General features: G+C 42.0%; 1 protein-coding gene across 1 annotated transcript; it reads left to right on the top strand.

Annotated features, from left to right (window-relative positions):
- The first annotated feature begins 2079 nt into the window (after window positions 1-2079).
- On the top strand, window positions 2080-13260 carry PPP1R17 (protein phosphatase 1 regulatory subunit 17). Its single transcript, XM_075140730.1, has 4 exons — window positions 2080-2381; window positions 4224-4376; window positions 5838-5999; window positions 12989-13260. Exons 1-4 carry the CDS (start codon window positions 2153-2155, stop codon window positions 13066-13068), a joined length of 624 nt encoding a protein of 207 aa, XP_074996831.1. The 5' UTR covers window positions 2080-2152; the 3' UTR covers window positions 13069-13260.
- Window positions 13261-25524: the final 12264 nt, after the last annotated feature.

The following is a 25524-nucleotide window of genomic DNA, read 5'->3' on the forward strand; positions in this document are numbered from 1 at the left end:
CATATACCAATCCTACATTAAGTCTCTTTACAAAGCTTAATTTTTATTAGGTGAAATAACTCAATGAAACAACTTAGTGAAATCAAACCAAAGTTAATCATATTTTATAAGGTATTTCCAGTCAGTGTAATTTACTATCAATTTTACATTTAAATTTTACTATCTATCCTCAGCCTTTTTGCCTCAAGACCTGTTCAGAAAAAGTCCATAGCGTCTGAAATGGTAACCCTGATTTTACTAAATAGAGTACCCTTCAGAAAAGAACATTTTCCCTACAATCATAATATTTAGGCAGCGTGCCCTAATCAAATCCGATAAAATCAAATGGCATTGAAGAAAAAACTCCCTCAAATCACAAAATGCAGTGTGAGCCTTCATATGGCCAGATAATAGGGTTTTGTTTTAAATAAAATTATGACTGCTTCATTTTAAGCCAGAGCTATAGCTTATTTATTCAGTGGATAAACAGAGCAACCATACCATGCTAAGGTGCATTCAAAGATTTCTTTATGCAGAGTCTTCCCAAGTGGAAGATTATTTTTTCTGTAAATGCAAATGAAGTCTCCAGGCAGTAAAATCCTTTAGTACAGATGTGAGGCTGGACTGGGACAGTTCTGCAGTGAACAGCTGGAGGTCAAACCCCTTATCCAGGCCTGATTCAGTAAGGTATTTAAGAATTTGTGGAATTTTACAAATTTTCGTGAATTTTGAATACTGAAGGGTATGCGAGTTAATCCCATACGTACATTATGAGTCAATGTTCCTGACCTTTATTACTGTCAGCCAGTGTTGCTCCACTTACTTTGAAGTCACTGGAGTTTAGGACGTCTTTTTCCATCCCCTGAAGAATTAGCTCAGTGCATGATTATGAGTGCGACCTTTCATATTTTGTTTGGCAAATATTTATGTGACTGGATTTTGCTTGAGGATTAATTGTTCTTTATATAGATGCAAGTTTAGTCATAAAAATGAGGTTAACTCCCCTACTGTTCTGTTTCTTGTTGACAAACAACCACTGCAATTTACAGAGAAATAATATAGGTAATTTCTTTACCTCCAGCAAGAAAAACCAAACTCCTGCAGTACAGTCTCCTATTTTCCCATCCTCCTTTTCACTGTTTTTCTCCAACTCCCTTTTCTTTCACCTTTCTCTTTTATTTACCTTTCCTTCTCTGCCTCCCCTTCCTTCCTCTGTTTTTTTCCCAATTCCTCCTCTTTCTTCTATTATTCATGTTGTTTGCATTTTTTTTTTCTCTTTCTCATTGCCTTCCTCCTCCCTACAAGGAAGTCACAGTCTGCTCTTATTCACCAAAAATGGAGAACAGAGGTTGTGAGTAAGAAAATACCACAGCTGTTGCTGGCTGAAGGGATGATGTCCAGATCACTCAGACCGCACCTTCAGGCTGAAGGTTTTTGCCTTTAACATTGCTCTGGCATTCTGACGGGTTTCTGCTAAGCAACCATCAGCAGTAAAAAATGGTCTAATCTCCTTTTCCTGTGATGGAATCTGGAGTGGTCCCAGAGTGAGCGAGTCCAGGATCAAATCTCAGCTTGGGGGATGCTGGGGGAGCTCAGGTAGGAGGCTGGGCTCCAGGACCCCCTGCAGTTGTGAGTAAAGGGGGATAAAACAGCCAAAACAGCAAGCCGGTGAGACTACAGAGCACAGACGCTTAAATAGCTTTGTGAAACGGGTTCCCATGCTCTCACCAAGGTGATGAGTAGGTCTCCTTCATGCTGGCTTTGGGGTCTGTGGGCACTGGCCATCTTTCAGAGGCAACACTCACACCTGGGTCTTCAGGGGTATCCAAACACTCTTAGAGGTGCTGGACTTGTAAGACTAACTCAACAGCATTCATAATTAAAGTTAGATTGCACGATAAACACCAAATATGATCCTTAGTTTACAGTTGAGAAAAAATGGAGAAGAAAACCGGAACTAATTATTCTATTTCCTAGCATTTACTTTGTGTATGTGATAGCACTTTCTGTATGATCAAAGTCGGTATTCTTCTGTAGAGCCAACATATTTCCCGTGCTAGTGTGGGTTGCTTACAGCAAGGTAAGTGGAAAAATGAGATATTGCGCGTGTAACCAAGGCAGTGAATAAATTCATCTCTTGGCATGCGTGAGCAAAATCAGGTCAGCAGACTGCATGACAGAAAGCAGCTGGAAGACAAGAACATCTCATGATCTGGCTAGAAAGTGGATACATAACACCAATATGTCTGTTTTATGTCATGCTGTTGCTTTTTTTTTTTTTTGGTGTAGTAGCTTCAAAGGGGGAGAAAAGCCCATTTCAATGATGTCAACAGAATGTGTTCAGCCACTTGATATCCCAGAAGACAGACTGGACAAGCGAGATTCACACTGTAACCATTTAGGTAAGTGTTATTAGATTATGTCATTGCAGTAATTAGAGAGGTGTTGTCTTCACATCATTAGGTCCTGTCCAGTGCCTGTTTTTCCCCTCCAGCAACACAACTGAGTCCTCATGAAACCCGATAGATCACGCCTTCTGCTGACACTTCTGATGCCAGATGGAAAGGCAAAGAGGTTTTTCCTGCATATAAATATTAGCCGAAGCTCTAGAGCGAAGTTAATTAAAGAGGAGAAAAGAAAAAGAGTCATTGTTCTTCTCCCTGGTAGAAAAAGTAGAGCAGTTTCTTCATTTATACCACAATAAACTGAAAGCTAGGATATAGCCGAGCCTTCCCTGAACATATTTTCCATATGTAATTTTGGTAAAATTCCAAACACCCCTTTTGCATCCACTGGGGCGGCTTTCTAAATACTTTTTCTCCTTCATCATCAATCTGTTTCCTCTCTTGAACCTATTTCATACATAACTTTTGCACCGAGAGTACCACAGGCATCTTTGCTCCACCACACTCCTAAATACCAGACTTCATACTTGATAGATGTGCTTTTTTGCATATTCATGGTCTTTGCCTCTGCTTCAAATGCTATTACTTCATTCCTGCCTTGCAAAATTGTCATGAAGATTTAGCAACCCAGAAACAAAAATCTATTTGCTCGTTGTTACCCTTGTGATGACAATAATGAAACACAAAAGCAATTTCACTTGCTTGTCAAAAAAAAAGTGTCTTACCGCAGGCAAGCACAGTTTTATAAATTTTATTTATCTGGCCTGCAAGGAAGGTTTCCTAGTTCTGCCTTTGCCACACGGCATTTCTAGCCAAAGGCACCACTTTTACAACTGCTGGCATACCAAACATAATTGTTCCATAAAATTACTTATTTAAATAAGTACAGAACGTGTCCCATTCTACAGTCAGGAAACTGAGGCAGCGGGAGGTTAAATGAGCTCATTAGGACCATGCAGGAAGCCTGTGAGGGCCAGAAAAAGACCCCACATCTTCCAGGGACTTCACCCGGAGGTCGTCCTTCCCATGCCTACCCACAGGCTCGCAGACTTACGGCTGCCTCAAATAGTGTGGGAGAGCCCTGGCACGAAGTCCTGTTGCACCTGAGTCTGCAGTCAGGGGTTGGGTGGGGGTAGGGGACCCTGCTGAAGCCAAACAAGCAACTTTGAAGAAAACAAAGCATTGGTTTGCGTGATGATACTAATGGCAGGATACATTCAATATTTTCAGCTTGCATAAGCACCCAGAAATGCCGATCCTTGCAGAAAAACTGTGCTGACTGTCTGAGTCATCTGAGTCAAGGCTTGCTTTAAGAGAAAACCAAAAATCCAGAGTAATGTTGTGTAAATCAAAAGCGAATACCGACTGCTCAGCGGCTCTGGAAATAAAGCCAGCTCTCGAAGGGAACAATACACTGGCTCGGTTTACCAATACCTCAGGCTGACCCCCCCCACATAAATCTTTCCTTCACAAAAGTGCCCTTGTAATTCTTGAAGACAGCCCGCACAGCTAGCGCTGGATGAAACAGGGATGGCCATGGGACCTCAGCACACGAGGGTGCAACCTTCCCTCTGCCATGGAACACACAGCTGCCCACAGCTCTCTCCCTCTGCTTGATATCTACCACCTACAAAGCAGAAGGACCACCTAAGTCACTTGACTCCCATGTAGTATGGCACAGAGGCCTCTTGTACTGGCTTTCTATTTAAGAGATGTTTCTCCACAGGCATTTTAATTTACTTGGATGAAAGCAGTATTATTAAAGCTTTTATTTTCACCAGGTGGTTTATTATTTCCACTCAGTTTCAATTTCTATTCATCTTTTCCCCCCCCCCACAGAGGATCTTTCAGAGCAGCTGATTAAGAGCTGTGACCTCAAAAAGAAACCAAGAAAAGGTAAAACCATCCAGGCTTCCCAAAACACTGAACAGGAGCAAAAAAAGCCGAGGAGAAAAGATACACCGGCTTTACACACCCCACCACCCCTAACAGGTGAGCAATACATCTCTTGACTTTGAAATCCCAATTCAGCTGAGGGGCCTGAATCTGGGCAAAGGTCCAGAGACCCCTCATTCACTTGTGTCCCCTTGGAGGTGGGCAAGAATGCAGCTCCACACCATGCACACCCGGGAAGGTAGGCAGGGGCTGACTTTCTCAAAGGCATTCCCTGTTAGACAAAGGGTTTTCTCACAGGGTCTGGGAATACCAAGGAGAGTGGGTGCGTGCTCCTGAAAAACATGCTCCCTTGGAGCTCGTAGTCTTACTGCCTTTACGTGATAAATTACGTGTGCTTATCTCTAGCTGCTGAGCCATGCTAGGTGCCCAGATTTGATCTGCTCCAAAATCAAAAAGGACCCAGCCCCTGCACTTCCTTGTGCAACTCGAACCCAGCGCTCAAGGGGAGGCTGAACGGGAGTAAGGCTGGGGGGAGATGGCAGAGGCACACAAGCCGGCTGCGGGTTGCTCCTCCGGGAAATCACAGGGCTCTTGGGCTTATGGGGTCTCTGGCAATGGGCGGGCGTTTTGGGAAGCCAGAAACCACCGCAGCAACAAAGGGGCTACTTGTAGGATGCTCCCTGCTGCTGTGCATCTACAGACCTCTGAAGTTCAAGAGCCAAATGCCACCAACCTGGGGAAGGGAAGAATGAGCAGCAGATTGCCACTGAAACCTGACGATCTTCCAAGTGGGAATAAATGTTTGTCGCTTCTCTCTGCTAACAAGCACTCCTTGTCGTGCTCTCCAGGGAGAGAGCTGTGCTCTTGTATCCACCGCATTGAGTTCTTCTTCCCATGCTGCTCATACACAGAGGAGTTAGCCAGTAACTACTTGCATGGTCCCCTGCGTACCTGCAACAATTCACCAAGTCAAAAACAAGCAGCTGGGATTTTCCAGTCTTTGTAATCCAGATATTGAACTCAGCACATTCGTTTGACTCTGTTCGACTCTCACATGTATCTGCCCCTTAGCAATTCTCTTAGGGAAGAGTGGCTCAGAGGATGGAGAGGTGCATTTTGTGCCCACAGTCGCTGTATCGTAAAGAAAACAGAGCCTCACTAATTAAACCAGGCCATTTCTGTGTGGTCACATTGCCCTCAAGCAGAGGCTTGAACATCTGTATGATTAAACTACTTTGGTAACATGTCTGAGCTTCTGGAATAGAAGATTGCACTCATCTTTACCATGATTTCTGATGGGCTGCAGTTTAGTCCATTAAGTACAACCAGAAACCAGATGGTCTGATAGCATCACTGTCTATAGCCTATGGGATATAATTGACTTGCAGGAAATGTATACCATTGCAAAACCTGAAGAGTAGGTACACCATGCAGAACAGATCATCCACTCGTGCAGCCTTACTTCAGAGTAGTCACTGGGAAAGTTACACAGGTGCAAATTTCTTCAATGTGAACACGGCTGAAGTGGCATTTTCTTTTTTTTTTTCTTGCCGGCAGGCATACTTTCAGACTTTTCTGATAATCTGCTGAAAGGATATGGTATCACAGAGAAGCCACAGAGAGAGAGAGTAAGTCCAGGCTCTCAGATCACCGAACTGGAGCAGAAAAAGCCCAGGAGAAAAGATACACCTGCAATACAGCTCCCACCCTTGATAATAGGTAAGAAACATACTTAGGTAAAGGTGGTCCAAAGGGGAAGCAAAACATGGCTACTGTCAGAGGTATGCTTGGGAGGAGGCTGGAAGGAGGTTATTCTGCCCAGTGTACTTAGCAGTTCCTGCTGAACTGGCCCTATTTGGTCAAAGTATATAGTAGCAGCGGTGGCTCATGGCAAGTCTTTTCCGTATTCCCTACTCATGCTTTTGGAATAGAAAGGAAGGGAAGTAAGAGAAGACATTAGGTCACTTGATCATCTCTTGCAAACATGATCCTACTTTTGTGAAAGGCCAACCACTGCCCTGCTTTTCGAATTCAGCACATGCAAATTTTTAGGTCACCAGCACTAACATAGCTCACACTGCCTCAACCAACCTGGAGCAAAGCTGTCCTAATTAACCTCCTCTTAACTCCACAGTCCCTAACATGCACTGAGGAAACCAAGCTGTGATGAACTTCTCGCTAACAGCACTTTAAAAACAGTTCTGGTCTTCTGGCATAGTAGGCAGTGCAACAGCTAATTTGCTTGGTGACCATATGAAGTCAGCCAGCCATGTTTTGGCCTAAGATCCTTTGTTTGTTGCGTTTCCCACATTCCTCTATCACAGAAGAGCCTCAATTCATCAATATTTCTGAAGGCCTTTGAAGATGTAAAGCACTGTGTAAATGTTAATTCCTAGTGCTAGCCAGGGATGCAGGAACTAGTGCAAGTTTGTATGCTATGCACTAGCCCTCTTCCAGATCACAGGATGGAGCAAAAAATTAATGAACTAATGAACAAATAACAAACAAACAAATCCCAGACCCAAAACTAGTGCCAAAACTGGAAAACACTGTTCCCTTAGGAACCTCTCGTATGAACCAGTTCTGCTGTGGGCTGGCACTACTGAGCAGTGAGACACACTAAACCAAGAGGTCCTGAGGCAGATACTTTGGCCCAGATACTGAGCAACAGCTCAGTACATCAAGTTCCTGAGTTTCAGGTACACTTTGAATGGAATTTCCTGTACATCTAATAATTATGAGGTGTGCAAATGGCTTCATCAATCCGAATAGGCATCTGTATTTGTAGACATCTCCTTTCTTTGTGAACCTGAGCCTTCATAACTGACTTTAACATGTGTAAGAATTTTTTTCATCCAATAAGTATGAGGCTCCCAAAAGCAGAGAGGAGTATAACTAAGTTTGCAGGATCACGGCAGCAAGCATGTGAATTCTAGTGCCTTGCGTATTGATCTGCCTGAGGAAAATACATTTTTTTATTTGTTCATTGAACCCAAGCACCCCAATGGCTTGCAGCATTAGAGCTGCTGTGAGTGAGCCACTGGAAACCTGGTCCAATCATTTGCTGGGGGAAATGAAATCTATCATACAACTTCTGAGCCCAGCTGCAAATGCTCCCCTTTGAAATATTTAACACAGAGCACTGATAATGAACTGCTCATATAATTGCTGAAGGAAATTACCCAGCAAATTACCTGGAATTCCACATGACAAATAAATCAGGTGGGAAAAAAACATAGTCTTTTAGGGATTGATTCAGAAACAGAAGCAGAGGCAAAATTTATCAAACCATTTGTAATAAATATTAGTCCTGTGTATTATACTTGAAGCCTACCCTTCCCATGGACCTTGGAGGAGAGATGAGACATTATTTTGGTCAGTTCAAAAACACTCCCAAGAAAGTTGCCTTTGGCCATTTGTAGCACCTTTGAAGATGCTGTATGTCCTTTGTGCTTCAGGGTATACACAGAGAAGAAGAATCTGAAAGCAAAACATATTTGATAGAAATCAAAGACGAAGTGTGTGACAGTGAAGCTGAGAGACTTGACTCTTGTTTGGTTTAAATGTTATTGCTAACTAAGAGGATGCAGCAAGGGTGAATTATTTCCTTGACCTGTCTCAACAACGCTCTGGTTGGATTAGCATCTAGTCACTCACTACTTCATGTTTCTACCCTCACTTTAACTAGCTCAAGTAGGCACTTAAGAGTGATATAAGAATCGTTGTAAGGGTCTTCACCTCCTGCCTCCCTCGAAGGCTCCCTCTTTACTTTTAATAATTTTCAAAGCGAAAAGAAGCTAATACAAGTTATATGGTAACACAAACATGTTATAATCCCCAAATGATTTGGTAATCAAAAAACTCAAAAGGGAAGAGCACAAAAAAGAAAAGTGCAGTAACCTTCAAACGTGTGACAAAATTCAAACTGTGTGCCTTTGCTGTCGGGAAAATGCATTTTTCAGTTGTTTCTGAATGTACTAATGCATTTTTCAGTTGTTTTCAATTATACCTCCAATGACACTTTCTTGCCTACTGGTGAAGCCACCTTCCAGCACTCAGCATGGATTCAGAGCAGCCTGCTAGATGCTGCCTCTCCCTGCAGATAGCTTTTCCAGATCTTGTATTCTGGGTCCAATTTCTAGTGATTGACCGCCTGTGGCAGACTTGTGTCTGTATCAGGGGCAAAGTAGCCTATGTTTGAATGCCCGAATTTCATTCCCTCCCTACTCTAAGGATGCATATTTTCTTTTCAAGATACATACCAACTTACAGCGTTCTGCTGGTTGAAATTCGCCGGGGTGGTGGCTCCATGACTTGCTGTGAAAAAGTGACTCATTGTGGCTGAGGTCTGGTCCAATATTTACTACTTGTTTACTTTCAGGGTTATCCCATCAGGTAGCAGACAGAGCACAAACAAACGGAGCTCTTGCAGAACTGCTGTGCAAAATAGAGCCTGAATTATAGACTCGGAGACCTGAGAAGCCCTGGCAGGGCTACGTGTGCTAAATAAATATAGACAGGCCTTTCTGTCCCCGTCTCCCTGTTATTGGCGTTGCTGCAGTAAGCTGCACGCCCAGTGCCATGTGTATCCCTTGCGACCTGCTAATGAGGATTGTCCCTGTTTCTAACATTTCCCCTTCAGATCCCTCCCAAACGCCACTTCCAGATGCCAATTCAAAAAGCTCCACTTAATTGTTTGTAGTAACAGAGCTTAATTACTAGATTATCTTTTCAAGCAGCTGTCCACACAAATAGCTTTGTTGTAAATGTAGATAAAAATGGCAGCTGTGTTATCACTCTCCATTTTGACCAGCTGGTTATGAGCACTCTAGGATGCTCCCTCTCCTTTTTGGGTGGCCAGAGATATTTTCTGTCGCAAATAAAAGCAAGTCAAACAGACCTTACAAAGTGATGAAAATCAATGTTTCTACTGGAAGGCACTTGATCCAAGTGAGAAGTAGAATCAGTTTTACACCTTGCAAACACCCAAGGGGGCTGCTAAACTAAGATCTGAACGTTAGTCTGCAGGAACCCATGGCTATCTGTTGTCTGCAAAAGGAGACGAAGGAAATCCGTCCTTCGCCAGCTTAAATGTCTAAGCATGGGCATCACAAAACCCTCCGCTACACGGGTCTGACTTCTAAATGTATTCAACCTTCAAACAGCTACTGAAGCGGCACAAATAACATTGTGCCATGTGTGTACAAATGAGCCATGAGCAGAAGTCTCCTCCAGTGGCCAGCTCCCCTTCAGTCAGCAAACACCTTGGCTTTCTGAAGGGACTAGACCAGAAGACAAAATATAATCACAATTCTAATGTGTTTTTTTTTCCTCTCACGTGATAGTAAATTATTTGAATCTGATCCAAAGCCCGTACTCAGCTCTGGGACACTCTATTGCCATCCTCACTTAGCAATATATTAAATTAACTGAAGGATTTCTGAGAGCTCTTCAGGCACATGGGTTTGAGCAAGAATGTAAATACAGGTGTAAATATGGGAACGTGGTTCCTGAAATGTGGCTGCTTATGGTTTCTTAATCAGATCAGAGATAACTAGTAAAACCACAGTTTCAAACCCTCATTCTTCCTCATGCCCTAGAAAACTAGTTAAGGTAGCTCCTGTAGGATAACATCAACCCTCCAGCGAAAAATCTCTCAGTGATGCAGGAGAATTACAGCATTTAATGTCACCTCTTGCCCTTTTCCAGTGCAAGGGATGTGACTGCAGCACTCCAATACTCTTCCAACCCAGCTGCAGGAGTTGTCCGTAGGCAGTCAAGTGGAACTGGTGCCACCTTGGTGGTTTTCTGATTTACAGCCCAGGAGGAGTGGTTTAGATCTAGGTGGCACCCGGGCAAATGGTTGATGTAAGCCAACTTCTTCTTCTGCCTATGTTCGAGCTTCCTAACAGAAGCTCTCATGTCTCTGTGAGCCTTCGAGGTCCTAGCCTCTAGCTAAAAATTGCAAGTAGTTGCAAGTTCTGTTGGGAAAATATGGCTACATTGTATTTCTACACTGCTTTCTTTAGTCAGATCCCTTGGCAGATATTAACAGAACAACCCACCAATCCTTAAAACAGATCTGCGGGATGAGCTGCATTTCAGAATACACACAGCTGGGAAAACAGAGTTACAGGGAGGCTAAGTGATTTACTTAAACAGTAAACAGAGAAAGACTGATTTACAAATGTTCCCCAATTCCAACATCCTGCTCATTCCTTTAAACCCAGAATTTCCAAACCACATTCAGTAAAGCACACTTTCTCCACAAGTGATCAGTGGCATCGTATCAAAGACAAAAATCCTTTCCCTGTGTTATAGAAATAATTCTAGCTAAGACATCCCATTTGTATCCTCTTTCCACTGTTTTGCATTAAAAGGCTGATTTTAAAGGCAAAAGTCCTTGAAGTTGCTGGTGGTCCATGGTCTGGAAAGTTAATAACCTGCAGCTCTAGGCTACATCCTCCTCTGAGCTTTGAATCCTAAACTCTAATGGAACTTCTGGAGTTCATCAGTCACCATTCGCTGATGATGATGCATCATCTTCCTATTGATCGTGGTAAGCATCTGGTACGCTACTGATGTGGGCCCAGCTGAGAGCTGGGGACCTCTGCTTGGCTGCTACCTTCCAGCTGTCTCTAGCATCTGCTCTAAAAAGGCTAGTTTATGTGCTATAAGCAGGTCATCAGAATTACGTAAACATACTTTTCCTCCATCACTTAGTAATTCAGAGAGTCGACATGATCATAAAGCACAGTGCAGCTTTCTTTAGCTTACATTCCTGATCTATTATTCCTGAGTTTACCCCAAAAATAGCTTAGCTGTCATCAAATGATCCATTGTAGCTTCTCATTTTAAGTGTTTTTTAGTTACAATTCATCATTCCTCAAATGCTCCATGATGAAGAAACAACAACAACAAAACCCCACCCTTCCCTAAAAAAAAACACAACCCAAACCCCAAAGATAACAGAAAAAAATTGTCTGTGTTTGTCTAAGTTGTCTATATGAATAGAAGTCTGGGTGGGAAACATTTACATCTAACTCCATAAAATGGTGTAAGTCTTTGCAGTTAACAGTGGTGGCTACTCAACTGTTGCTTGAACAAATGAAGTCCTTTGCATTTCAAAATAATATTCATTCATGCCTTTCAGTTTATCTCATGATCCTGCTGAAACCAGCTAGTTCACAAGAACTGCGTACAAATGAAGCAGGAGCTAACTTAAATGAAGGGCAGTATGGGTTAATATTTTCATTAATTCATCACCTCTTGAAAAGACTCCAAAGTTGAAGAAAATCTTCCTGTGTGGTATTGCTCTATTTTCAGAGCTCATCAAGACTGAAAGCCTTCTCTGTGAGAGGGCTTTCGATGCAGAAAGAAGCAAAACAGGTTGGTTTGACAGAACAACTCAGCTGGTTAGCACAGACTGAGAGCAAACAGCAGGAGACCGAATTAGGGAGAGATTTCATTGGTCTCAACACAATGGTAACCCTCATCCTGTTTTTAGACTACGTTAACCTCCACACCAAGGAATGTGGGCATAAAATATATCTTATGGGTCATTTGCCTTTTACTGGGAGGCAAAACCGACACAATTTGTTAAAACAGGGATCAAGAACATTTTCTAGCCATCTAACATTGTCCTCTCTTCACTCAATTAATTTAACCTCTAATAAAGAGAGCAGTTACAGTAATTGCGATATCTTGATATCACATAAAAGCCTCAAGATCCAGAAAGGGTGGACTTACTGTTTTAAGTATGAGAGAGAGAAAGAGAGAGACAGAGAGAATGGGGGAGAGGCAGATATTTGTGGAAGGTATGATCCATAACCTATCTATATAATAGAGAAGGACTTTGGAAGAAGGAAACACTTATACGTGGAAAGATACTTCACATAGCACATCTACAGCTGATGAAAAGGTTTCTGGAATCCCCATGGTATCCTCAAATTGTGAAATCAAATTCCTTTCAATATCATGTCATATTGTTCTTCGGTGCTTTCGTGATAGGGATGAAGCTTTATTTTTCTTCTAGGATGGCTAGGCTTCAAAGCTTTTTAAGATCCCAAACCTCAGTAACACATATACTGGCTCAAAGCCTTCAGTAACATACCTGAGTGTTTTAACATTGATCTTAATCCGGTTGCTTTTGCAATTTATTGGTACTATATAATTTCAGTGGGGATGGCACTTGGCATGTGGGTATTCTAACATTTGTCTCTGTTGGCATCTGCATTTGCAGAATCTGAGTAATATTGCTGTATACATACAGAAAACAAGCATGCATACACATGTTCACATAAACTGACTCAGTCACAAAGATCAATCACAGTATTTATTTAATCATGCAAGCTCTTTCCCTTTTTTAGCTTCCCAAATCCTTTTACCAAACAGGTTCCCAGATGAAACTTCAGTGTTTCTTTTCAGAGGTAGCAGAAATACGCTGGATTTAAGAGTGCCTGATGAATTTAGCTGAAAATGCAGTGATGCAATTCTAGTTCACTAAATATCAGGAGCCTGATGTGCCAAAAATAAATGAGTAACTCTCATGATGTTGGAAAACAACGTTAGGATCAAGAAATTAGAGAGGATTGAAAGATTCTTCTTATCCTGATATCTTCTAAAGAAATAATATTTTAAATCAACTCCTTTTCTCTTTCTCTCTCTCTCTTTTCTTTTTTTTTTTTTTGTATCCTTCTGTTTTTAAGGGACTAAGCTGCTTACGGAAGAAAAGCAAACAGTGATTATGGAAGATGAAGAAAAGGATGGAGACACAATTCCCAGTTAAGATTACAGCGATATTTCCAATAATGCAGTGTAAATAATTCTGGGTCATTCAAAGTGGCAGCACATAGAAAAACCAGTCCTTTCATTTTTATAAATAATAATTTTATCAGGCATGCACTTGAATTTAAATTATCTTCAAGTGCTTCTCTGCATCTCATGAAATCCCAGCAAGCATCATAGGAGATGATGACAGAAATTTCACTTACACGTGGGGTTGGAAGGATTCTCTTGGAAAAAGAGAAAGCAGCTTCCCAGGATTTTTGTCAATGAGGAATCCACCTCAGATCAGACCTGGCTTTGTGCAGCGTGGTGATAAGGGTTAATACAACAGACACCACCAATCCACTGTACCTGGCACTAGATACCAGAGCGGTTGGTAGCACAGGGCCATAAAATGTCAACTAATGATTCAAATTGCATTTTTCTCGGATATTTCACCTCATTTGTCCAGCTTTCCTCTGCTGGAATAACTTTGACCACAGTGCAAATTCCCACATGCAGAGCTGATGGGATAGACGGAGAGAGGGGGAGGGCAGGAATCAACTCCAGAGTCCCTGAAATGCAAAGCAAACGCTTCCTCTGCCTGTATCTGCTCATGACTTGCCTTTGTGAGGAGAACAAAGCAGATTGACTGTAGTAAAAAAACTGACAGCTAAGGGCTGTCAACACTGACACATCAAACAGGACGGAGGGCAGAGCTCTCAGAAGAGAAACTTTTGGGAAGTGCAGCGCCTGCCTGTTACACCAGGGGAGACTATTGATTTTTTTTATCTTTCAAAGGTTTTATTCCTGGGTTGGTGACAGATAAACTAATTGGATAGTTGATTCTTTTACTCCATATTTTTTCTTTTGACATCTGCTGTTTAAACTGAGTCCTAGGTGGTCAGTTAGGAGGGGCTGTAAAGATTAAAATCACAGTGGGAGAGTAAAAATTGAGTAAAAGGGATAGCGTTACTCAATGACATACACATACTGCAAGGTGGAACAACACCACGCTTTTTTTTAATAGTTTACCTCATTGATTTGATCAAAAATTGTTTTCACAGCCAGCTATAGCCTTAAGCATTTGTACAAACAGAGACGGGTACTTGTAGAATATTATACAAAATAGGTAGAACTGGGTAGTTTTGTGCTTACCTTAATAGCTCTGTGCGCTAGATTGAGCAGCACTGCCAGCAGTTGAAGATTACCTAGCCTGGCAGACTGAATTCAGTTATCTTTTTAACACCCTTAGGCAGACAGCTGAGGAGCACACTAGTTTGGACTTCATTTGCCACAGTGACTGACCCAGCATCTTTCATGAGAACGTAGTCCATTCGCAGATATTTAGCTTCAAGATGTAATCAATAAGCTTATAATAAATAATCGTGTATTAAAGTATATAAGAGCCCAACTATATTATTAATGGGATGCCTGATACCTAGGAGGTGTACCTTTTTTTATCCTGTTAATCTATCAGTGAGACAAGGTAATATTTAAAATATAATCAATCAATAGTTCATATAACAACATTCATGTAAGGTAGACAGTAAAGTATGTCACAGCAAGTACGTGACAAGAAATACGTGCGATTTGAGTCCAGCTTTACCAGTGAAGTTGGTGAATATTTTCAGTGCACAATACAGCAAGAGTGAGAGTGTGGAGTCCTGACAAGATTCAAATGAAAATCAGCAATGGATTAGGTGTGAAAATGTACACGTTTAGACATGAAGGCCCTTAACAACACAAGGCAGGAGCACAAACAGGATGTGACTGACTTCACTGTTCTGAAGAGGATTTGTTTCCAAGCCTGGGGAATGCTGACACAGTTTAATATGAAAAAAAAGAGCACCCTTTAAGTCTAGCACTATATGTTCTTTGCCAAAGAGGAGTTACAGTCCCAGTTACATCTCTGACAGCACAGCAACCCATTTACCACCCCTGTATAGATCAACTTGAAGCCCAGCCATAAAAATGCCACAACATACATCATTTGCTGCAGTTCATTTAAAATTGCATATTTATAGCCTGGTAATTCTGCATTTACTATTTTTCCACCCAGGAGCAACGTGAGCAACTAAAAAGTAATTTTTCACTTGATCAATCAAGTAAATAGGAGTTTTTGCAATGTTCCTGGGAAGCAGTGCAATGAACTGTTTCTCAAAGCTTTCACCTGCCTCATTGCACTCAGTGAAAGTGTTAAATGTTACTTTATGCGGGAATAAGGTAGGATTTTTCTCAAATCAGATAAACGCTGCCTCTTCCCCCAAAACAAAGCCTTTAGTTGTTGCAGAACTGTGTGTGGACTGTACGATGGCGTGAATGTGGTTTATCGGGTTTATTTATTGTCCTTCAGGCTCTGAACTCTTCCTTTAAGACCAGGTAGCGTTAAAACTGCACAAATTGCTCTCCTCGGCAAATGGCTGGAGTTGGTGTGTTCTGGGGCAGAAACACTTTTGTTCCCAGCGTCCCCGAAGGTCCCCCATGGACATCACAGCAAAAACGGAAGGAAACGGAAAGCACAGGAACAGGCTAAGCCTTTCCGTAGCACTGTTAGGACCAGGATGCTTCAGACTGAAGTCGCTTACATGGTCTGCACATAGGCATTGACTGCTTCAGGGCCTTAGTAGCTGGCTTGCATTCAGATATTCAGCTGGAACTGCATCTCACCCCAGAAGTCTGCACTGGGCAGAACAACCAGTCCGAGGCCTCCAGGGGAATGAAGTGCTTCAGTCAGTGAATAAAAGACTGACTGCAGTGGGGAGGTTATTAATGGCTAATATTTTTGGAGCAAATTCTTAATTAACCTCTACCTAGAAACTAAGGGACAGGTCTCCATTTACAATAGAATTGGGACAAAGGGATTTAATGGCCTCGCACTTTAGCAACTTTCAACTAAGGATTGCAGAAATCCCACCACCCATCTGAAGGGGATGTAATGAGCATTTTTGTAGTGCTAAACATGAGGTCCATAGGTTAAGTGATTTGCCCAGCTAAACCGCAGCAGAAATACAAAGCAATACAAATACAAAGCAATGTTCATGACGCTATCACTAACTCACCCTATATTCACAGATAAAGCAGCATTTGCATTCAATGAGTTTAGTAACACTTACACTGAAATTTTGTCTGGTTGAAATTTTGTCTTACTGGTTAATAAATTGATAATTGTATAATGCTTTGACCACTGATATTAATAGATGTGTTTAGATATCATAACAGCTTATCTTCCTGCATGTCCTATGCCATTCCTACCTTTTGAGATTACATTTTGTACGCATGACCTTACAATATTCTTGTATGCAGAGAGACTGCTCAGCAATTGCATCTACAAGCGAAAATCGAAAGTGCACGTCAGTGAAGCACATTAGAAATTTTGGCTTCTCACCTGTATTTAAATAAGTTCATAAACTCATATTGCTCTCTTCCTTACATCCCCCAAAAAGCCATGGACCTCTTAGAGTGAGGTTGTGCAAACAGAAATATCAGCATTATGGAAATGTAGTTCTACAAATAGCCAGAGTGAACATTAAAAGCCAGTTTCTACTCCATGATACTGGTTCCTGGTCCTGCAGGAGGAACACATCAGTCTGTCGGACCCAGGAGCTGTGAAGGGAAGCTTAATCCATCCTTATACCTGACATCCTGAAGAATCCTGAAAAGACACAGACTGGACAGATGGACAAGCAGCAGCAACATTAGAAAGCACATTCCAGAAATAAAAGAACTGCTTTTGATGGACCATTTGTGCTTATTCTTATAGGTGTGGTGAGCTGTAAAATGCAAGCTGTGTATTTATAACCGTGAGACACATTGCCATGAGCTTTGGATTTTTCCAAGCTATCAAGTCTTTTCCAACTTTCAAAGTAGGTTTTAGGCCCCCAGGTAGTCTTAGGGTCTGAGACAAAGTTATACCTATCCCAGGTTTGTTTTTCTGTATTCTGTTTAGGCTGGAGAAGAGAAAGCTTAAAGGGATCTTATCAATGTATATAAATGTCTGATGTGAGGGACTAAAGAAGAGGGAGCCAGGCTCTTCCTGCTGACAGGACAAGAGGCAGTGAGCACAAACTGAAATACATGAAATGCCACTTACAAGTAAGAAAACATGTTTTTACTGCTGAGCACGGGCACAGATAGCCCAGAGAGGTTGTGGAATCTCCATCCTTGGAGATTTTCGAAACCAAACTGGACACAGCCCTGAGTAACCTGCTCCAGTGGACCCTATTTGGACTGGCCAATGCCAGAGGTGCCATCCAGCCTCAGCGATTCTGTGACTATAGCCCAAGATCCATACCAAGAGAGCTGCTCGCTGATGCTTAGCAGGTCTGTGAGAGATCAGGAGACAAGTTTGGGGTAAAGGCAGGAGTACATGCAAAAGGATAGTGTGGGATCATCCAGAAGGATTCGTGCTGGCCAGATACCTGAGCAACAGAAGTGAACAATGGAACAACGGACAAGAAGGAGAAAAGAGGTGGGGACATGGCCGGTCCAGAACCAAATTTGTTTTACGAACCCAACTGTCTACCTCATGACCTAAACAATTGGAAAGGCCCATTGAAGCTGCTCAGCTACAACTCCTCCTCCCTCCTCCTCCCCTTCCTCCTCCATCTCTGCTTCGGCTGCTGCAATTGTCCTTGAGGACATTGGAGCCAATCTGCCTTTCCAATCCCTGTTTGTGTAGACAGAGAAATACACAAAATATACGGAATGAATACTCAAGAGTCTCTCTATGCCTCACTCACTGTGGATTTTAACATTCAGATTTTTAATTCAGACTTTAATCCTTTTCTAAAAAAATAAACAAACAACTCCCTCTCAAAAAACAAAGCACCAAACTTTCTTGACATAGCAAAGCAATCCAGTGATTAGAGCAAAGACTCTGTTCACAAATGGACTAAACAGAAAAAAGACTAAATTTGCAAGTATTGATAGTAGCAATGAGTATTCATAACAAGTCTAAATGGCATCATAAGTCTGAGATCATAAGACTTTCCAAGAGAGACAGATTACTCAGACTTATTTCTATGCTGGCAGCAAGTGGTTATCTCAGAAATCATCAATGCAGAAAAAGGTCAAGTGCATTGCAAAGCCAGACCTCCCCCAAATAACACAGATTTCATTTTTGAACTTCACAGTTGGAAAATTTCCCTTTGGTGTACACTAGATGTCAGGGTTGGACTGAGAGGATGAGCCCATCCACTCCACCACACAGCTCTGCGCATCAAGCTGGATGCCATCAGCACAACTTGGTTTGCTTAGGAATTATTTTTGTGAGGCACCCAATATTTACAAGGAGCAGTCTGCAGAAACAGCCTCTCTCCCCCACTTTGCAGTATTTCATTTAGGCCAAAAGCCCCAGGCTTTGGAAGCGGGAAGAGACATCCTGAGATATCTTTCCAATACCAATGAGTATCTGCTGGCATTCTTCACCTTCCCCCGCTCCAGGAAAAATAAGAAATAAAACCCCTCTAAACCATTTGGGTGAACAGACACTTTCTAGAGCGGACTCTAATAGACAGCAACTTGGCACAGCAAGGACTTGGCTGGAGAAAAGTGAGAGCAAAGAGGAACCTGATCAGAACTACATTAAATTTCTAGGAGCCATATACGCCCTCTATGACACCTCAGGTAGGTCATTTCACTTCCCTGTGCCTTGATTACACAGCAGTAAATTCAAGATGACAACTTATCTCTGCCTCATGGCAAAGGAGAGAGTGTGCACCAAGAGAGCAAAGACAAAAATCACTCCCTTTGTGAGATGCTAGTGAGACAAAAACAATAACCCCAATAAACTGTCAGTAATAATGAAAGGCAAAAAAAAAGAGGTTCCCCTTTTAACTTCTGCAAGTGACCTAGCGCTGTCCACTTGTCAGAGAACAGTCAGGTAGGACTCTGTAAGGTAAAGTGTTAACCAAAGGTGTCCTAAAGGGAAGGAAATGACACAGACAGAAAACGTGTTTGGAAGGATAGTATAATTTTGCATTTCTATACAGCCTATTTGTGTAAAACATTTCATGGTATTCTACAAGCAAAATACAGTTCTCGGGGAATTCCTAGAGATAAATCACTTTTCATAAGCAGAAGGCTTTAAAGTGCATTCCTCTTTGCATTCGGTTTAGGCAGTGACCCAGCCCGGCTGCTGGAGTCACAAGTTCTGACAGTGCTTAAGGTCAATGCCACAAACATGAAGCACAGGGTAAACCAGATGAAAATAACTGAAACAAGGTGACATCAGAGCACTCGGGCAGTGGAGATGTCTAGCAAAACACTGTGGAAAGGTGTCAGACCTCAGAGCAAGTGTGCCCGGAATTGCAGTGATCCTCTGTATTGCAGAGCGAGGGGCATCCATAACACTGGGAAAACACCCCAGCTCTTTTCATGCAACAACCAGCCATGATTTTAATGTGACTGTCACATAGCAGTGCTACATACACCGGCTGGTGCAGTTTTGATGTTGGACATAGTTACAAACCTGTCGTGTACAACAGAATGCAAATTCACGGTGAGTGAGCTTTTAGAAAATATAAATAATAGAATTGGTAGGTAGTAGGGATACTTATAACAGTGAGGGGTCAGCCTAGTTTTTATAGAGGAAATTTTGCCTCACAAATCTTTGAGACTTCCTTGGAGGAGCCAGTAATGGCTTGCACTTCTCCATTTTGACAAGGTCCTGTTCCAAAGGCTATCAAAGCTACTGAGCTGTCATGGATTGAAAGAAGATCGTAACATATGCTCTTAAGATGGGTAAATAACTGGTTAACAATGGGGAAAAGAAAAAAAAGAGTGGGATGAAATGGTCAGCATTCATAGTAAAGGAGTGTTGTCCTCTCTGCTATTCAACGTGCTTATCCAGAAGGTGTGACTTGGAAAAGGTGTTGATGGAAGAAGAAAACGAGCAGGGAACATAAATGAAGGATGTAAGGTTAAAAAAAAAAAAAAAAAGCAGCAGCAGCAGCAGCAGCAGCAGCACCTTACTTCAGTGTAAGGCAAACCCACCAATTCAGTATCGGTAAGTGCAGAACAATGCATATAGGGAGAGGCAACCCCAACTCCCCAACCCCATGTGTGTGTTTGGGCTATAAATTAATTAGGATTTATTATAGATCATTCTACAGAGACTACTACTCAGTGCTCAAGAAGGATCAAAAAGGAAAGTACAACTTTAAAAACTATTCAGAAAGGCATGGAAGATGAAACAGAAAGTGTCATTACATTATTTTATAAATTTCTGGTATTTGAGTATTCTGGTATTCTGCATCTTGAGTACTGTGTGCAGTGCTCATCCTCTCCTTTCAAAAAGAGGAAAAAAAAAAAAAGATATAGAGAATAGCAGCAAGAAAGATAAAAAGTAGAGTAGGGTTGCTTGTGAGGAGAGTACAAACAGGACAGAGTTCACCGGTCTGGAAAGGCAGAGCTGAAATAGTACATAAATGACCGGGGGCCTGGAGAAAGAGGGCAGAGAGTTATTTGCCACTGTTTCTCACGGTGTAAAATCTGAGGGCAAGAGGAACTTTTTCATGTTCAGCTGTGAAACTCAGGCTCAGGGGACACTCTGTGCACCAAAAGAACACATGGGATCAAACTCAACTAAATGAATGCCACAAAAGACAATCAGTGTTATTGGACATTCATCAGAGTTCATGCAAAGAACAATTTTAACGCTGTGCTATGTCTCCTTTTTCCAATGAGTAAAGCGAGAGGACTCTTTTTACTCCAGCCTCCTACCTTCATCCTCCTGAATACCTACCACACTACAACAGGAGGACATTTAATTCTCAGTACAGCGAGGCAAGAAAAAACTTTCCCATGCTGTCTGAAATAGGAGTTGTTGTCTTACCTGCGGTAGGCGGAAGGTCACATTGAGAACACCATAAGAAGCCCAACAATGTAGGAAAGCATTGGCTTCCTTAATTTGACAGGAAATAGTGGTATACAATTACTTCTTTTAAGGTAACAGCCCAGTATTTTAGTACTAAGTGGGTGTATGCTGCAATAATAAGGCGATTATTGAGAACATTTCTAACAAAATGTCCATTACATTGTTTAGCTAAATCATACACTTGCTTTTATCTAGAATTGCAGCTGCTGTACAATGCAGTATGGCCTGTGCAATGGTTACACAATGTCCTCCATCCGCCTGTGAGGAGCATCATTCCAGAAGATGTCTCTTTATCTCTTCTGCTATTTCCTATTCCAGCTCTGGGAAATATGTTGGATCTTCTTCATCCTTCCCCTCTGGTCAAGCAGCCTACATCTCACCGGATGTTCTTCCAGTTTCTTGTAGAAGGGTGGGAAATAGTCTCCTGAGCTTTGAGTGGGCCTCCTGAGCTGACGCAGCTGAGGTTTGATGGCTGGCAATGACAAAGGAAGAACAATGATGGTTACCATGCCTAGCATCCACTCGCTGGTGGACAAGAAATGAATTCCTCAGAAGCTGCGTCCATCCCAGTCAGCACAGTCTGTCTGTGCAAAGGAGGGTTTCTCAGCCTGAGAGCCAGGACTCTTTTGGGTTAATGAGTACTTACAGAGGGTTAGGAAAAAGGTTCAGGAAAAAAAAATGTGAAAATATAAATCATAAATATAGATGTAAAACTCTAGAATGAAACATAGGCACCTCCAAAATTGAAATTTGGGCAATTAAGCACTTCAGAATACTTGATCTTGAAATTATGCCCTTATTCAGACATTCTAGAAGACTACACAAACACAGGTGAATCCCAAGAGACGTTCTCAAGGTTAGGAAACAACAGTTCAGACAGAAGATGAAAGTGCCAAAAGTCTAAATGAAGAAGCAACTTTATACTTACCTATGTACAGTAGGCAGCTAAACACCTCACTGTTTTCAAAATATCATCGAACAAGGTCATTTTAAGGCAATAAATCCAGATTGAGATCACGTTTCCCAGAATTCAGGAATAGGTGGATCTGAGGGATTTCATATGATTTTCCAGTAAACTACAGGCCACTGTGAAAGCCACAAGTGGGCTACATATGAATCTGGCTATTCTCAACTTCTTCACTCTGAATCTATGAATCTATGTCTTGCTTTCTTACATCTTTACATAGGTAGAATAAAAAATTAAACATGACTATGACCAAAATGTATTCGTCTTATACGTAGTTATTATTTGCAAAATAACCAAGCAATAAGTCAATAATTAGCATGATAAGCACTTTAAAAGAAAAGTCATTGCTCTCAGCATGAATCCTAAGAAGCGAAAAAGATTCCCTGTGTGAGCTAGCTAACATCAAATGCTAGAACAGTCACACTCTCATCTTGTTAAACTCCTTGAGTGATTAATCGTACTCTAAAATGTCTTGGGAAACAAAAAACCTACGGATTTCATAAACTTTAGAAATACACATCCAGATTTCTGCATAGTCATAATTTTCCTGTTCTCAACTAGACTAGATGGACTTTCATTAAAAGCTTGAAAAATATCCAGGTGAGTTACTGTTCTTTGAGGCACATTCACTTTTCAGATTAATTCCATTTTCGGTACTCAGCATGGATTCAGCCAAACTGTTATTGGATTTTCCATTGCTCAGCATGGGGGAATGTTTATTGTTAACTGGAATTTTACTGGAGTTGTTGCCAGCAGAGATGACTTGGCTAATAGGTTTAAGAGGGTTTATCCAGAACACTGACAATGCTGTTTATCATCCTCATACAGAAGTTGATAAAGGGGATCCATGAGATTTAATTTCTTCAGGCTTTAGTGACTCAAAGTGATGGGGAGAAGACTCTCTCTCAGGACTCTAGAGTTCTGTTCCCAGATTTCTCACTGACTTCTTGTGTGACCTGGACTGTAACATGCACCCCAGTTTCTCCATGTGTAAAATGGGAATAAAAATGCGAATACTTACCTCACAGGGTTTTTGTGGGCTTCAATAGGTTATGATTCTCAGGAGCTTCATGCAATGGGGTGATGTAAGTATTACAAGTTTCTAACCTTGATGCCGCTAAGGCATGAATTTCCTTTCTTTTTTTTTAATTTAGGGAAAAGAAATAATTATTTTTTAAGACCATGGCTATCATTGAGGCAATGAAAGCAGAGAACAGGTATTTGGACAGTGCCAGTGTAGACTAGAATAGTTACACAAGTACATCACATAGAGAGAGACTATCTGTGTGTCGTTCAGACACTGGTTTAGCAAGGAGGCTAAGAGTGCATTAGCCGCTCTGTTTGCTCTGGCCAGAGGGACGTGCAACCCAACATCTTACAGAACAGCAGCTGTGCAAACCTCACATTTGGCTCGGACAGCATCCACCCAGTATTTCCTTTTATCCTTCCTTTGATACAACTCTTCTTTTGATTCTTGAGAGAGGCCAGGACTCCCTTTAGCTGCTTGGTGTAAACACCTACCTTACGTCAACATCATGCCTTGATTTGCTTAAGATATAATGGTCATCACAGATGAAAGAAAGAATGCCAGAGCTGCTGCTTAGTAGACAACTGCAAATGAAAAATGAGTGTAGACTGCCAGGAAGGTCTCTCCCAGCACTAATCCTCAGGTTCTGCATGCAGTACCACAGTTAAGGGCTGCCAACGTCATACCACCCTATGCCCTTCCTGAGATACACACACCTTTAACTGATGCCTGTATTTTCAAAGTGTTCTGCTAAGCAGAAGGGAGTATAAAGCTTGTAATCTGCTTCTAAGTTCTTGGTAAAACCCTGTAGGTTGGATCTGATGCACCTTAGGTTTAACTACAGATATTGTGTCAAAGTGGGCAGGATGTGAGGATATCTGCAAGCACATTTACAGAAGACCAACTAACAGGTTTCAGAGAACAATGCAACTTGTACAATGCTTATATGAAGGAACAAGAATTGTTCATTTCCCCATCCCTCCTGCCCTCCCATGCGTAACACAAAAGCAGCCTACTACGCTCCACGCAACTCCAATTAGATTAATAGCTTGAGGCACTACACCAGAAACCATTATTTTGTATTAGCGGTGATGGATGCTCCCATAAGCAGACATAGCTAATGCATGAGAGACTGGTTTGGAAGTGGAGGCACATATACAGAAGGGCAGGTGAACAAACATGCCAGATTTGCCACATTTTAAACCATTCATCCATGAGTCAAGAAACCACAGGAGTACCAAATACTGCCACAAGTTCTGCCCTTTAAACTTATCCTAAGATATGCCATGCATCCACTGGGTGAGGTCAACAAGAGAGCCCATCAAAACCCAAGTATTTTGCAGATGATCATTTGAACTAACAATCCAGACAGTGCCAAGACCTTCAATCTCATGGATAATCTGAACAGGAGAAAAACATTTACTGAGGAGTCTGCCCTCAGTTAATCGAGCATGATGGACATTTCACGTGAGCTTGAAGCCAGGGGATGCATCACCATAGTCCACAAGAACTATTGTACGCTATAGTAAAAATTTTAGCTGGAATTTTCCTGGTTCCACTGACTTCACTAGAAATATATTGATTTGCAATAGTTTTTGCCCCATTGCAATAAGAAGGAAATTATTGCTAACGATGCTTACCGACAAAAATACTATATAGTCATCTTGAGTATTTCAAATGACTAAAAGTTGTTATGGCAACAAACGCGCTTGTTGTTACGTAGCAATTCCACTCTGATCAGAGAACAGAACAAGACAAGGCAAAACACTGATATCCTTTTCTTTTTCTTTTCAAGCATTTTAAAGCCGATAGATACAAACATTTCTATTCATTCAAAAGGCATATCCCTTCAAAAAAGCCATTGAAATGTCATTTTCTTTAATGTCATCACTACAGTCACTGAGTGAATAGCATGTTTTTTACTCATGAACGCCTGTTGGGAAACAATTTGCCTCTGATTGATTGAGAACACAGTTAGCTGAGCAGCCATATCTGCAAATGGGATTTGAGTGGTCACTGCTGGCACTTAGTACTGGAGGGAAAGCAAAAGGTGGTGGGGAAAGAAAAAAGGAAACTAGAAGGGGGAAAAATACAGGCTGCTCAGCTTTCCCATCTGCCCCCGAGCTGGTGGCAGTCCCCTGCCATGCTGCTGCCCCTGCTTCTGGAAAAGGACCCAGCCATGGATCCCCATCACCTTTGCGCAGAGGGAGGTCCAGCAGTGAAACACGCCTGGTTCAGGGGGCAGCACTACACTGGCGCTGCAGGAGGCCAGTTTGGCAGCACTACATGACAACGCAGGTGAGTGAGGATGAGGATGAAGATCGAGACATTGCTGTCTCTCCCAGCCGTCCTTGCCTCACAAGGGGATGCAGAAGCACCAGGGTGGAAACAGTGTCTGGGACACAGCTTGGTCCAGACAGAATTAGTTCTTACCCCTCTCCAGACACTCACGCAAGCACTAAGCGCCCCTGGCATGCCATGGACAAGGCATTAATGTGTTCCCTCGCCGAACCAACTGTGGTTAGTGGTCTGCGCGGACATCCTGAAGACAGACTTTCTGCCACCTCTCCTCACCCCTGGGCTCCCTGCAGAGCTACCGCAACTT

The sequence above is a fragment of the Calonectris borealis genome, chromosome 2 (assembly GCF_964195595.1).
Source record: "Calonectris borealis chromosome 2, bCalBor7.hap1.2, whole genome shotgun sequence".
Lineage (NCBI taxonomy): Eukaryota > Metazoa > Chordata > Aves > Procellariiformes > Procellariidae > Calonectris > Calonectris borealis.

What these genes read in the sequence shown, in the direction of transcription:
- PPP1R17 (XM_075140730.1), top strand. Translation starts at nt 2,153, where the DNA reads ATGACAGAAAGCAGCTGGAAGACAAGAACATCTCATGATCTGGCTAGA. An exon ending in TTCACACTGTAACCATTTAG is followed by an intron (nt 2,382 to 4,223) that starts GTAAGTGTTATT and finishes CCCCCCCCACAG; the next exon opens with AGGATCTTTCAGAGCAGCTG. An exon ending in GCTCCCACCCTTGATAATAG is followed by an intron (nt 6,000 to 12,988) that starts GTAAGAAACATA and finishes TCTGTTTTTAAG; the next exon opens with GGACTAAGCTGCTTACGGAA.